The sequence below is a fragment of the Entelurus aequoreus genome, linkage group LG14, assembly GCF_033978785.1.
Source record: "Entelurus aequoreus isolate RoL-2023_Sb linkage group LG14, RoL_Eaeq_v1.1, whole genome shotgun sequence".
NCBI lineage: Eukaryota > Metazoa > Chordata > Actinopteri > Syngnathiformes > Syngnathidae > Entelurus > Entelurus aequoreus.
In genome coordinates, this window is record NC_084744.1 from 12,225,783 (window position 1) to 12,239,967 (window position 14,185).

The 14,185-nt window shown below is 41.0% G+C and overlaps 1 protein-coding gene across 2 annotated transcripts in view; it reads left to right on the top strand.

The window, feature by feature from the left end:
- dcaf6 (ddb1 and cul4 associated factor 6) overlaps window positions 1-14,185 on the top strand; it is a 45,362-nt gene that overhangs the window by 22,434 nt on the left and 8,743 nt on the right. For both annotated transcript variants that reach the window (XM_062068932.1, XM_062068933.1), the window contains exons 8-14: window positions 2,273-2,366; window positions 6,082-6,201; window positions 7,797-8,048; window positions 8,178-8,372; window positions 13,260-13,319; window positions 13,454-13,619; window positions 13,692-13,795. In XM_062068932.1, the coding sequence (XP_061924916.1) occupies window positions 2,273-2,366; window positions 6,082-6,201; window positions 7,797-8,048; window positions 8,178-8,372; window positions 13,260-13,319; window positions 13,454-13,619; window positions 13,692-13,795 (991 nt within the window). The remainder of the gene's footprint in view (window positions 1-2,272; window positions 2,367-6,081; window positions 6,202-7,796; window positions 8,049-8,177; window positions 8,373-13,259; window positions 13,320-13,453; window positions 13,620-13,691; window positions 13,796-14,185) is intronic.

A 14,185-nucleotide genomic window follows, 5' to 3' on the forward strand; every position in this document is an offset into this window, starting at 1 on the left:
GTAGGAATGGTGTTCCTGGGAGTAAAGGACTCACCTTTTCTCCTCCAAACATATTGCTGGGTATTGTGGCTAAACAGCTACAATTTTGTTTCATGTGCCCACATAACTTTCCTCCAGAAGGTCTTATCTTTGTCCATGTGATGTCAGATGAAACAAAAATATTGTGGATGACTGACAGGAGGATTCACACTATTCATTTATTTCTACTATTGAATAAACACAGAGTGAACCTTCTTGCACCATTTTTTAAAGCGAGAGAGTGAGAAAACAAACACACATGGGAATGGCAATTTTTTGATGACTGCAAAGTTATCGAGTTCATTTTCACTTATTGAAAATGAACGATTGATTGATCATTGGCCCAGGCCTAACTGAGTGCAATATGGATAATACTGTTACTTAAAGATCAATTACGTACACAAATTAAATGTTACCAATCATAGGCTTACATAATAAATAACATGTAGCATGAAAGCACAGGGGCTAATGACTAGCGTGATGACAACTAGGGTAGTATACCAATAAACGTCACGTTTTAACCGTTAACTGTTTTTCATTACATATCTGTCATGCGTCTTCAGAGGAGTACTTCTACTTTATTTTTGTTTCATCACATAGTTATTGATTTATTTTTAAACTTATATGACAATTCAATTCATTTATGTGTCACGTTTAAAAACAACCTCAGTTGACCACAGTTCCGTACAGTTACTTAAAGGGATCAGATTATGATTTTTTTTTCTACATTTAAAACACTTTCTTGTGGTCTACATAACATGTAATGGTGGGGTTCTTTTGGTAAAAATGTTGCATATATTATGTTTTACTGACCGTTCTCAAGATGCTTTCTGACTTTCTCTTTAGGATGCACCGTTTTGTGGGCGGTCTTATTTACGTGCCTCCACTTTGACAGTGTCTTCTCCCCGCCATCTTTGTTGTAGTCTTTAGCACTTCCATAGCAAGTCTACTGACAGATATAAATTAGAACTATACGCTACTCTGTATTAGAAATGGCAAAAGCGGAGGAGGCATGTGCATGTACGAGCAAGTCTGCCCCACAACAAAAGGATAGCGGAAAAGAAGGAGCTTATTGACTACAGCGTCGGGCTACAATGGCGAACCCGCACAAAACCCTTTGGGTAAATTTATACCATATATGGATAATCCGGTGACGACATCGGTGCAAAAAACGTCACAGGATTAGCAAATTCCCAACAGCTCATTTGGAGGAAGTATGAAGGAAGGCAAGATTATTTTATAAATATCTCTGCAATGCCTCCATGGTTTGATTCACATTTTCGGAACTTACAGAGATGGCAAATAGACAACAGCAGGTACCCGTAGGTTAGAAAAGTTAGGGCCCCTTTAAAACATTTCCTGTGTAAATCATAAAGATCACGCGTCTTCAAAAGATGAGTAGTTTTACTTTATTTTAGTGTTGTTACTCAGCCTTTTGTATGGCATGAACGAATGCTTGACTATTTTACCCGGTAATACAACCCTAAAGTTTTGTGTGCATAATAACAGTGTGCATATTTTCTCAGAGTGAAAGTTTTGGAGACCTTCTTGCATCATTCCTCTGACAAATGTGCGCCAGTGCAGCGCGGCGAACCGAGCAAACCAGCCGGAAAATCAAAGGCAGGAGAGACGAAACGAGCTGCGGCGCTTTTATTTATGAAAGCTCCGTTGCAGAATTTTTCCTACACGTAGACACGGAGGTTATGACATAGCGGCGCTTAGTTTAGAAACGGGATCCGCGCGAGGAATTGGACGCTGGCGCTTCGTCCTGTGCGCGACTAAATGCGCTCCATCACGGTGCCAGCCAGTGTTGCAAAGCCTCGTGAGTTCAGCTGTGGCGAGATGCGACCAACATTCCTTTCCAAATACAGCGACCCACGCACGCTGTGTTCCGCTCGCCTCAAATAGTTCAAGTGGATGTCCTCCTAAAGGGGGACAGTAAGTCTGTTTACCCTTCCTTCCACCTGTATCTCCACTTGTGCACGTCACTACACTTATCACCACCTCCAACCTGACTTCCACATTTAAGTGCTCGATACGCTTCTAAACCCCTCTGTGTTCTATTTGTGCTCCTATAGAGATAGAGGCATGGGGGCTTAACGGAAAAGTGAAGGCAATATCAGTGCTGTGCTGGGAGAGAGAGGGGATACTGACTGAGATGTGCAGCGCAGCTATTTTTGACCACACTTTGACTGACAAACTGCTAATCTCTCACTGCGTGCGTGCGTGCGTGCGTGTGTCTGTGTTTCTACAGCTGAGGCAGCCGCCAGTGAAGCGCCTTCGTCTACGAGGGGACTGGTCAGACACCGGACCCCGAGCTCGTCCCGAGAGTGAGAGGGAGAGAGACGGTGAGTTCACAGCACAAAGTCACGATTTAACGAGTATTGACCTCAAAATAAGCCGGCCCTATAAATGTATAAATATTTATTTTAAACCGTATATCTTAACTGCTGGACAGTTGAGTTGACTCTGCTTAATTGATCAACATTATCTTAAAATTTGCATCCAAAACCTCCACTGTTTGATAACTTGCTAAAAAACCTTTGAGGCCCTGTGTCGTGGCCGCATCTCTTTCCGGATCACTGGTGTGTGTGAGTGACAAAAAGAAAAGCGCAAACACGTGAGAAGTCATTTAGCACTAGGGATGGGTACCGAATCTGGTACTTTTTTAGCACCAACCAAGTTAAGTAAGACTCCACTTTTCCAAAAATGCTAATATACATTGGCTTTGCTACAGACATGCTTCTCATTAGTAGAGGTGTCAAAAAATTAGATTTTTAAATGAATTGTGATTCTTAATTGTAACGATTCTTAATCGATTAAAAAAAAATCTAAAATCTATTTAAAAAAAAAAAAAAAGAAAATAATAAAAAAACTATTTTTTAGATTTTTTTAATCTGTCCTGTCCAGACACTCAGGCAAATCACATTGTTGATGTGAATGCCCGTATCTGCTGTACAAATTTACTTCAGAAAAGAGAAGTGTGGTATACTTCTCTTGGTGCCTTTTTTGTATTTTTACTTTATTAAAAGTCTGGGTTGAATTTTATGAAAACAAAACCAGTTTTCTTTTAAGTAATGAATACATTTATCAGAGTTGTTATCTATTTTATGGAGGAACATAGTTAATGATGGAACTGGCACCCAAAGTTATTAAATAAGTATTGATTTTGAATCGAGAATCGATTCTGAATCGCATCGTTACCCACAAGAATTGAATTGAATCGTGTGGTGCCCAAAGATCAATATCAGCAATTTTACATGGCAATTTTAACACCTTCAAATTTGTTACTGAAAACTACAACTATGATGCATGTTACAATCAAACAGCTGGGGTGTAATTAGTACACTTTTTAGGGCGCAAAAAAACCCACTCTATAACCAAACTTTTAGAGCCCAAGATCCCTGATCTCAGAAAAAACCCCAAAGCAAGATCTACCTCTGAGTCAACTATGTGTGTGCGTGCGTGCAATAGGCCGCTCACCATTACAGAACCTTACAGTTTGTGGAATATGTGGCAGAAGTTCCAGCACAGCACCGCATTGCTGGAGAGAGGACGCTGGTTGATTGCTGCCCAGAGAGCGTGGGCGCCTTTCTAATGATGCGTCCGCAAAATGCAAGTCCTCGCATGCAGGAGGGTGCTAGAAAATGTCAGATGCGTTCCCATAGTCAGCCTTAATGCGTTGTTGCAGGTCGATGATTTTTGTGCACGTCATGCCATGCGCGTTTGCGAGACGAGCAGGTGAAGTGTCCGGCCATGCTCGGGCGGTGTGGCCGCGGTTTCACGAGCAGCGGGATGAGAGACTGAAGAGAGAGAGGTGAGGCGATTTAAAATGCATACCTGTTGGCGGGTCTGTTGGCCACGCTCCGTGTGGGGGTGTCACCGATGTCATATTAGTATATAATTTTTTTTGTAATATTTTGACGATCGACTGGTCGATTGCCATCATCAATAGTGATCCCTGAACTATACACTACTGCCATCTAACGTCTTGGACTTGTAAGTGCAATTGCAAATGTGCACGTAATCACTTGCACTTGAACACCATTTTAAACTACATTTAAAAACCTGTGTGTTCGCCTCAATAAACTGAACTGGACCCACAATTTAAATGCTGTGCACCTTTTTACAACTCTGTGGTGGCTTCTGCTGTGTTTTTATGCCGTCGTTTGCTGGGGTGGGGGCAGCACGGTCAGAGACAGGAACAGACTTAAACCGATAAAGCGAGCTGACTCTGTCCTAGGCTGCCCACTAGACAGCATTGAGGAAGTTGCTGACAGAAAAATGCTGACCAAGTTGACATCCATGGTGTTTAATTCATCTCACCCCATGCACGGCACTGTGGGGGCCCTGAGTAGCTCCTTCAGTATTAGACCGTTACATCCACAGTGCAAGAAGGAACTACTGCAGATCCTTTTTGCCCACAGCCATAAGACTTTACAACACACTTATGTGATTACTGTGATCTTTTTTCTTGGTGTGCAGTACGAATGTTAGTGTTTTTTGTTTTATTTGATCTTTTATCTATACATATTAGTGCGCAATATGTAGTATTTATTACTTTTTTTTCCCATTACGTTTTACTACTGTTACTGTATGTAAAAACCTATACTGCAACAACGTAAATTTTCCATTGTGGGATAAATACAAGTCTATTGCATCTTATCCTATACTTTCAAATGGGATAATAAATACAAAATAATATACAACTGGACAACATAAGTTATTATAATCAGCTATTTTTTAAATGTTGCATTAAAAATGAGACTTTATTGCAAAACACAATATTTATTAATGCACACAAAAATTGGTATTCCTAGGTACCTGGAATTGGTACCGTATTGGTTCAAATGTGAACGGTAACCATCCCTATTTAGCACCACCTGAGTGTTTGCTTGTATAAGTCATGAGAACCCAAATTTAAGACCTATCTTTTTCAGAGTTTTTAAAGTAAAGGACCCTCTAGTGCTCTGGTCAACACAGTACGGTAACCTTAATGATACATATAACTTGGGGTGTCCTTCTCCCGATAGGACGTTTTCACTTCTGATATAATACCGATATTGGAGCCTTGAGTGTTGGCTGATACAGATTTTAATCCGATACGATACCAGCAGGAATCATTGTACATACTGTACTTTTATTATTTTGTATTGTGGAATGATAGTAAAGGTTTGATGAAGTGAAATTACTCAGAGAACAATGGTAGGTATTTCTGGATTTTTTTTTTTAGTTTTTCCTTCTCCCGATGTAGATTTAAATCAGGGGATGTCATGAATTTGTGGAGCCCTTTCAGACATTTGTGATTAAGGGCTATATAAAATTAATTTGATTTGTTGATTGATGAAAAACACTAACCTTATGGCAGGTTTATATTTTTGAAGTGTTCATTTGTGTTTTGGTAACACCTAGTGTTCACAACAGAAACTAAAAAAACTCAAAAAATGTGAATATTGTGTAAAGTTTTGTTCATACCAGTTTTGTTTATATCAGCAATTAGATTTACAAGGTGAAGCTAATATATGACATGGGCTCATAAAGTGCAACTCAAAACATTTCAAGACTTCTTTTGATATCATTTGGATGATTATGAAAACCTTGAATAGAAATTTTCAGAAAATTTTGGTTTAAAAAAACTGTAAACCGTTATCAACATTATAACTAACAAAAGCTTGTCATATTTCACTTCGTATGTAATGAGTTTATAACACATATTAGTTTCATATTTGATGTTGAATGGCTGAAGTTAATGGACCTTTACACGATACTGTAAGTTTGAGTGTCGCCTGTACCCACAAAGTAGCTAAGCTGGCATCACTGATCCCTCCTGCTACATCTTCTTATTCTCTGGCAGACCAGGCGCATATGAGGTGTTAATCAGTAGTATCCAGTGCCATCTACTGTGTGGCATTGTAAAGACCGCTACAATTTGTATTATGTGTTAAAGAGCGAAGGCCAACAGGTAGTGTTGAATCTCTTTGTGACGGTCCAAAACACTGAGGGCCTTTTTGTAGACACATATCCATGTCGTTACCAGTGCACAACCTCTTTTTCCTCTTCTAGGCGAGCAAAGTCCCAACGTCTCTCTGATGCAGAGGATGTCTGACATGTTGTCACGCTGGTTCGAGGAAGCCAGCGAGGCTCAGAGCAGCAGAGGGACTCGCCCTCAGCCGCGACCCCGAGGTTGGAACTGTTTTGTTGAACTTGTATGGTTTTATATGTTTTATTACCGTAAAATGCTGCAATCATCGGTAGAGCGAAGAGGACAGAGCTCTAATCGGAAGCATCGCAGGCTGTTATTTCTGAATTTTGACAACGCACTTTACTTTAATACTGATTTGGCATGCGCACATGTTCATTGATAGTACTATGCACAACACAGCAGCAACAAAAACAACGTTGTAATAGCGGTAAGGATCAAACTGCTGAGCCAGATGAGTATATTGTAAAGAAGTACGGCAAGTGTAACACGCATGAGTGACATTCCAACAGCTGAGTAGTGCAACCAACACCAGGTAGATAAAGCTGCTGGATGCTGACCACTCACTCATTATATGTAATGTTATTGTCATCTTGTAGAGGTTATATAAAAAAACTATAATAGACTAAGATTAATAATACAATTGACCAAGGACCGCAAGTTTTTATTTTGTAAAAATATAAATACTAAAAACAGGCATCTACAGTGTAACCCAGATTTACTAACTTAATTAGTTCTTAAACATGGGTTGTAAATCGAAACATTTGTGTAGTGAAGCGGAGTTCCCCATAAGAAACAATGTAAACATGAGTACTTGGTCCCAGCCTTGACAAAAGTCTCTCCTGTAGTAAAAGAATGCACACTTTGAAGACTCTATAATGTGTAAATATACAGTATATGTATATCAAACAAACATAACAAGGGGGTGACGGATCTACAATCTTTTTATTATCAAAACAACACAACGGAAATCTGAACTGTCAACATGCACACACACCCAAAAGTCCCTTTAGTGCTCTCAAAGACGTTAACAACCATGTTGCTACAATAATTAAAAAGAATTAAAATCCTTGTTACTTTGCTGTCGGCAAATGTTAAAAGAGACAACGGCAGAGGCAGAGAGAGAAGAGGGCAGGGAGAAGGGGCAGTGTTTGTGGGTTTTCCCTCCTCTCTAAGTTAAAGTCCACAGTGAGTCCCTCCTTTCCAGGTTGGTTTGTTGGGTTTTTTGAGCCCATATTAAGTAAGCAAAATAGACAAAACTTGGTGAATGGCGAGAAAAGAAACACACGCAGAACCACTGAAGTGGCGGCCGACTAATGGACTGCTAAAACTGGATGTGACGTAGAGGGCTCCGCCTCTCAAAAATGTCTGTGCCCCGTGTGTACTGTACTTCACAGGAAGTGACATCCCCAAAATGGCTGCGCCCTAAGGCTTCCAGCGGCACACAAAAATGAATGAATGAAACGTTCGTACACAGAGACATGGTACACACAGAGAGGCATATTTGGCTCGATCTTAAAGAAATCAGAAACATTACTAATAGAGGGGTTTCCAAAATGGAGGTTCCACTGTACTGTATATATAAAGACAAAAATTTGATTTTTCAGGTGTAGGTGTCAGTATCCAAATTTCAGCTTTTTATGTCGTTTTTCTTACATTCTTACTGTTGTTTTTTGTTAGATTTTATTTTGAAAATGTGCTGCGGGCTGCACTTTGGACGCCCCCGAAATAGACAGGGTTAATTGGAGCATTATGGTGTATGTCTGCAGGCTTGTAAGCATCTTCTCTTTATTCCCAGGAACAGCTCTCCGCCCCAATATTCCCACTGCAGCTCCAGCTGCTTCTAGCGCCCCCGACAGACCAGCGGGAACAGAGGCGGTGACACCTTCCCCTGCATCTTCTTCCTCATCAGAGTCATCCTCAGCCGCCGGGCTACCTCCTGCTTCCGGTGCGTCGTCCGTCGAGAGTTCCACGCCACCCTCCTCTACAGAGGCCAGGCCGAGGAGGCAGGCCCCTACGACAGCGGCCACCTCCGAGACGACGCTTTCTGGTAGGAGTCCCCCCTTGTCACGTTTATGGTTTTGATGTTTTTGTGTGTGTTAGAGCCACGCCTCACCCCTTCAGCATCCATTTCCTGTCCATCCTCCCTTTTCCCTAATCTCCACCCTCTCTCCGTCAGAGTACGGCCCTCATCGGCTGCCCATAAGTTTAGTATGTAGGCGTTTGCAGAGGTTGCTCCGCCTGGCTGATCCCCCTGGACAGGGGCGGCAAGCGGCCCTTTCTTCCTCTACTTCCTCCTCTGCCTCTGCACCCCCAGAGGGACAGTCGCAAAGACTGACTGCCACTGCTACTCCTGAGACGCATCCCCATACAGGTTACCCTTACCCCCACCCCATCCTTCTTGTCGCTGTCTGCCTGCTCTTTTTACCCTCATCTTGCCCATGTTTGTGTGGGCTCCACTATGACTTCCAACTAATCCTACTACCATCCCTTCTCCAATCACCAAAACGCCACCCCCCTTAACCCCATGCTCTGCACGCTGCGTCTCTCCACATTTCCACGTTTGTTTTTGAGCTTTCACCTGAAACCCTCTTGTAGTAGTGGCACCAGTGCTCTACACTACAGTGTGTCCTACATTATATCTTCAAAATCCAGAGTTGTTTGACCATGTTCCTGCACTGTACGCCTGACAGCATGTTTAGCGTGTGCAAGGAGGAGGAGCGTTCTTGCATTGTTGAACAAGCCAGATATTAGTTTGCAGTACACTGACCCCCTGGATTTCCACAAAATCCGGCAATCCCCACCACCGTTCTGTTGCGGCTCCGACGTGCAGTGAAATAGCACAGACTTTTACGAGATCTCGCGAATCCACGCATAATCACGTGATAAGGGAAGTAAGTAGTAATAAAGCGAACCAAAAAACGTTTATTCTGTCCTTCCAGAGAAGCAGAAGCAAATAAACTCGATCCTGTCTTGATACACCACTTCATCTTTTGCAGCAAGCACCAATACAACAGTAACATCATCCTCGGCGAGCGTGTCACACAACCAGTCCTCTGCTTTCCGGGTCTCCGTATCAGCGGAGATTTGACCCAGGCCCCTGTATTTCCATTTAGCTGCCCAGGATATCAGGATATGCCTGTACATTATTCTTTAGTTTTGGACCTCCAGAAACAGCATGTCCTCATCCATTTGTGTCAACAAGATGAAATTAAGTCTGAAAACCTTTGACAAGTTGACTTCATGTCCATCGCCACCCATTATGACTTTTCAAAGTGTAAAATACGATCCGCCTTGAAGGCGAAGTATATTATTTTTAAAGTAAACCGCATACTTTATTTTGTTTTTCTGCATGACTTCCTGTCCAACACTAGCAGATTTTAGCTAAATTGAACGGATTTGTTGCGGCATCGGGCAAAAACAGAAGCTCTGCGTACAGTTAGCGCTGGAATGTGGAACGGCAACGGCATGTCGGTGATATCAGGGTTTTTCCTGGCTCAAATTGAGGCAGAGGTGGTACAATCCTGACCATGCGCCAGAATTTTAACGCAAAAAAAATGGTAGTTTTTTTTCAATTTACAGTAATATGCTGTAAAGAACACCGTAAAATGTATTGTCATTTTTATTAATTTGATGGGTAGTTTGCTGTAAAATCATAAGGCAAGCAGATATTTAAATATCAGTATTTATTTTTCTTTAGACAAAAAATGTTTGGAAAGTATGATCATATACTGTAATATTTGTTGCAAAGATGGATACTATTAAAGTTTAAAAGACATGCAATTTCAAACAGTATATATATATTTTTTCTGTCAAAATGAAAAAAAATCCATCACATTTGGTGGAAAAATATTAAGTACTTTATTGACACATCATTTTCAGGTGTTTGCGGGCCAGATAAAATGATGTCGTGGACCAGATCTGGCCCCCGGGCCTTGAGTTTTAAACCTGTAACGTAAGCGCTTGCATAAGAGAATGATGGGCTCATAACTTGTGTGGTGGGGCCACTTTTGCTTGAGACACTCATAGATGATTTTGAAGCAGCCTTCAAGCGCACTGTGGACCAAAATTTCCACATGTTGTCACCACCATGAATTATTACATTTTAACTGGAATGTTAATTTCTCTGCTCTGTTTCACCTGTACTCTTGACTTTCCTCCTCGCGAGATCGCTTTTTAAAGTAGTGGCTAATTTTGCCTGCAATGCTAAAAAACATAAACGTTACTCTGACACAGAGGAAACTTTTTTTTTAATAAACACAACATACTTGTAATGCTTTCTTGGGGTCACTCCTTTAAGTTGACCTTGTACCAGTCAATCTGTACCGTCGTGAAACTCTACCTGATCCTATGCAAACTTCTAATAAATTCTTCAATCAATCGATCTATTATGATCAGTCAGAAAATGTTGGAAACGAAGCTAGTACTACTAGCTGTGTTCACTTAGCAGAGACAAAATGTTCACAGCACAGTCTGGAGTGTTCTGTGGAAGTCCAATGATCCCTCCGTATCATGCTCCATATGGCAGAAATGATGAGAAATCCACCTGTTACGGCGGTCAACGTTATGCACAAAGTAGTGGAAAAAAACACAATTCGATCTGTTTCTTCTTTGGTAGTTGCTTCAGGTCTTTCCGGTGCACTGCTGTCGATATAGCGGCTCTATAGTGGCGCAACGCTGCAACTGCAGTTAAAATACATAGCTGCCGCAGAGGGACATCAATCGCTCAATCAACACAGCTTTGCGCTGTGTTGAGCGATATTAATCGCTCTGGCTGGGGGCGGCCGCCACGCAATTTTAAACGCAGGAAAAACCCTGGATATTCCACGGGCGGTGGAAACTGACATATTGACTTGAATGAAAACAGAAAGAGTCCACTGGCGTGCAGGTACTGGTCCGCGGCGTTTCAGATTCAGTGGAAATTGGAGGTTAACGTCCTCTTCGTCGGTCGCAAACAATATGCAAACTAATTTCCAATTTACTTTATTTTCCTTGAGTGTGATGACTTAAACAGGTTATTTTATGATTTTTGTTTACATTCAAAACACTTCCTTGTGGTCTACATTATACAGTACACGTAATGGTGGTTCTTTATGTTTTAAAGACCGTTTTTAAAAGCTGCTTTCTGACCATCTCTTCAGGATGCGCTGTTTTGTGGCTGGTCTTATGGTTCCACTTCGACTTTGTTGTAGTTTTTAGCGCTTCCATAGCGAGTCTGACAGATATAAGTTAGAATCATGGACATTATACTGTATATTGACCGCTACTGCCTATTGGTGCTGACGAGATGTGGTGCGTCCATATTGAAAGGGGCAACATTTCCATCTGCTAACAGGCGTAATGACGTGTCAGCGCATTTAATCCATCATTACTTCCTAAATACTAAACTTTATTTCAGCTGAGTTTATAGCTAGCTGGCAACAATTTCGCTGGTGGGCATAAATACTGTACAATAATCTTTCATTCACAAAATACAACCAATAGTTATGTTCACTCTTACTTGTGAAAAGTAATCCCCCGTCACGTGTTTGCAGAACAATGTTTTGACATCATGTTTTTCCTAGTTTCTGCTGCTGAAATACGAGGAAGATACCCCTTTCAAGATGGCTGACGTATTTATTGCGCACCATTCGATGTCTTTGGTTAGAACTATATGCTAACTTGTATTAGAAATGGCAACAGCGGAGGATGCATGTGCATGTGCGAGCCAGTCTGCCCCGTAACAAGAGGATGGCGAAAAAGAAGGAGCTCATTGACTGCAGCGTCAGACACAATGGCAGACTTGTGCAAAGCTCTGTGGGTAAAATTTTACCATATGTATTTATGGAGATATCCGCTGATGAGATAGGGCAGAAAACGTCAAAGACAGAGCAAATTTCCAACGGCTCGTTTGGAAAAGTATGAAGGAAGGCAAGATTATTTTATAAATATCTCTGCAATGCCTCCACGGTTTGTTAGAAAAGTTGCTTTTGCATATTAGGGCCCCTTTTAAGAGCTCCGTCGCAGAACCAATTAATCTCGCAAATTGAGGTACTACTGTATGTGTCCCTGGAGAGTTTATTAGCATCAAACATGAGCTATCATCTCCCTAACTTGTTTGCTGCACTTTTGACCAAGGCGGCGCTCTATTGATTTTTCAAAAAGCATCCTTTCTCGTGGGAATCCGCTCCTAGCTAGGTGTATACGTGGCTTTCATATTGTGAAAAAGCAACAAAAAAAAGAGGCAGGCTTCACTACACATCTTGAAATGTGTCAGTCAGCAACAGACGTGAGAGCTGTAAGTTTAATTATTTTATTTTCCCTTAGCAAATAGGCTAACCTAGCATGATGTTGCTATTAAAATATGAATGTAATGTTAGCACTGTAGCTACCATACTGTAGCTATGCTAGTGTTGCTACTGTTTGTGTCCTCCTGTCCCACTTAATGTTACATTGTTGTATGTGATGAATGGCAAGGGTAGAGTATGTGTGTAAAATGTGGATGAAGTACACAATAGGGCATCAAAGACACACACAGTCACTTGCTTCACTTTGGGTGTACTAAAATCACTTTTAAACTGTCTAAATTCCAGCACCAAGGCTTAATTTTGGACAATACACCTCCAATTAGCGTTGTCTCTATAAACATTTGAATATCGATACGATTTTTTCGGCTAGCAATCTGATCCCATTCCAAGTCCCCATCTGATACCCGAATCAATTATACAACTGAAAATGTTTTATGACGAGTAATTAAAGTAAACACAATAACACATTTTTATAATGCTTACCTTAATAAATTTAGATTTTTTTTGGTGTTGTTGTAAATCAGATGATGTATTAAATGCGACACAATTATTATTTTTCTACAAAATAAAGTGGCTAATGCACAATAACTAAACTAAACAACAGCAAAAATGTATTTTGGCTCTCATTTTAATTTTTGGGGTTTTGCCCTCAAAGCCTTCCTGTATCCAGAGACTTACTCCCTGATTTAGTAAACAATAACAAAACTAACCAAAACAAGATTTTGTAATAATAATAAGAAGACAACAATAACTCTAATCACTTTAGTTTTGTTTTCTGTATATACTGATACTCCACTCGGTATCGTCAATAACGACATCTGGCTCGATTGCCTCTACTTTGCATTGACGCTTTAGCGGTGAATGACCCCTTTGAATTGGTGAAAAGTACAGTACTATAAAAAGAGACCTTAAGATCTCTTAATTATTCATGTTGGGCCTCTAGGTGATGTTTAGTACTCTTATTTCTGTTCCAGATTCCCCTTCGTCTGTGGTAAACAAGCAGCTGGGATCCATGACTCTCGATGAGCAGCAGGGTGCGTTCTTTAATCGTCATCTTCCAGAGATGCACAACATTATAAGATACTGTACAATATCTGCATAAAAAAAACACTGCCAGAGAAATTTTAATTGTAAATATATCTCATGTTTGCATTCTCTCTCCACGCAGGCGGAGCGTCCGTGTCACAGCCTGATGACACTCTGCCGGCCATCTGCAGTCATGCCTCCACCTCCGTTACCAGTCGACCCAGTGCGGCGGAACCGGTGCTCAGCCTGCACTACAGCTCTGAGGGAACCACCACCAGCACCATCAAGCTGGACTTCACGGATGAGTGGCAAGACATTTTTATTTCAAACGACCACTTTATGATTGAGCAAGTTCTCAAACAGAGGTTTTGTTTCAAAAGGAGCAGCAGCACATCCACCTCTCTGGGCAACGGAGGTCACAAAGTGTCTGACGCAGTGCAGAGTCGAGAGAGTCCATCCACAGAGAGCTCTGTTGTGGTGCAACGTGAGTCACGTCCTGTATGATCAACATTCATAAACATATATAATGTAAAAAACAAGAACACTGGCAGTGAAGAGGCTTCCAGGGCTAAAACATTTATCCCCTGCAAAATTCTGCCATTTTTTATGTCTATCCCTTGTTTCAAGAGAGAACATTAATGGATCTGCCTAAAACATCAGCTCTATATAACACATTACAATCAAAATGTATAGAAATATTCCGGAAAGCACACTCAGCTTGCTAGTGTCTTTCCTTGTTTAAATTCAATTGTCTTTGCTACTTGCTACTAGTAATTTAAAAAGTTTAATATTCAACCAAGATATATCATCACAACTTTGCCCAATATAATTATTTCTTTATTTAATGTGTTTTTTCTCAAATATTTTTTGCTGT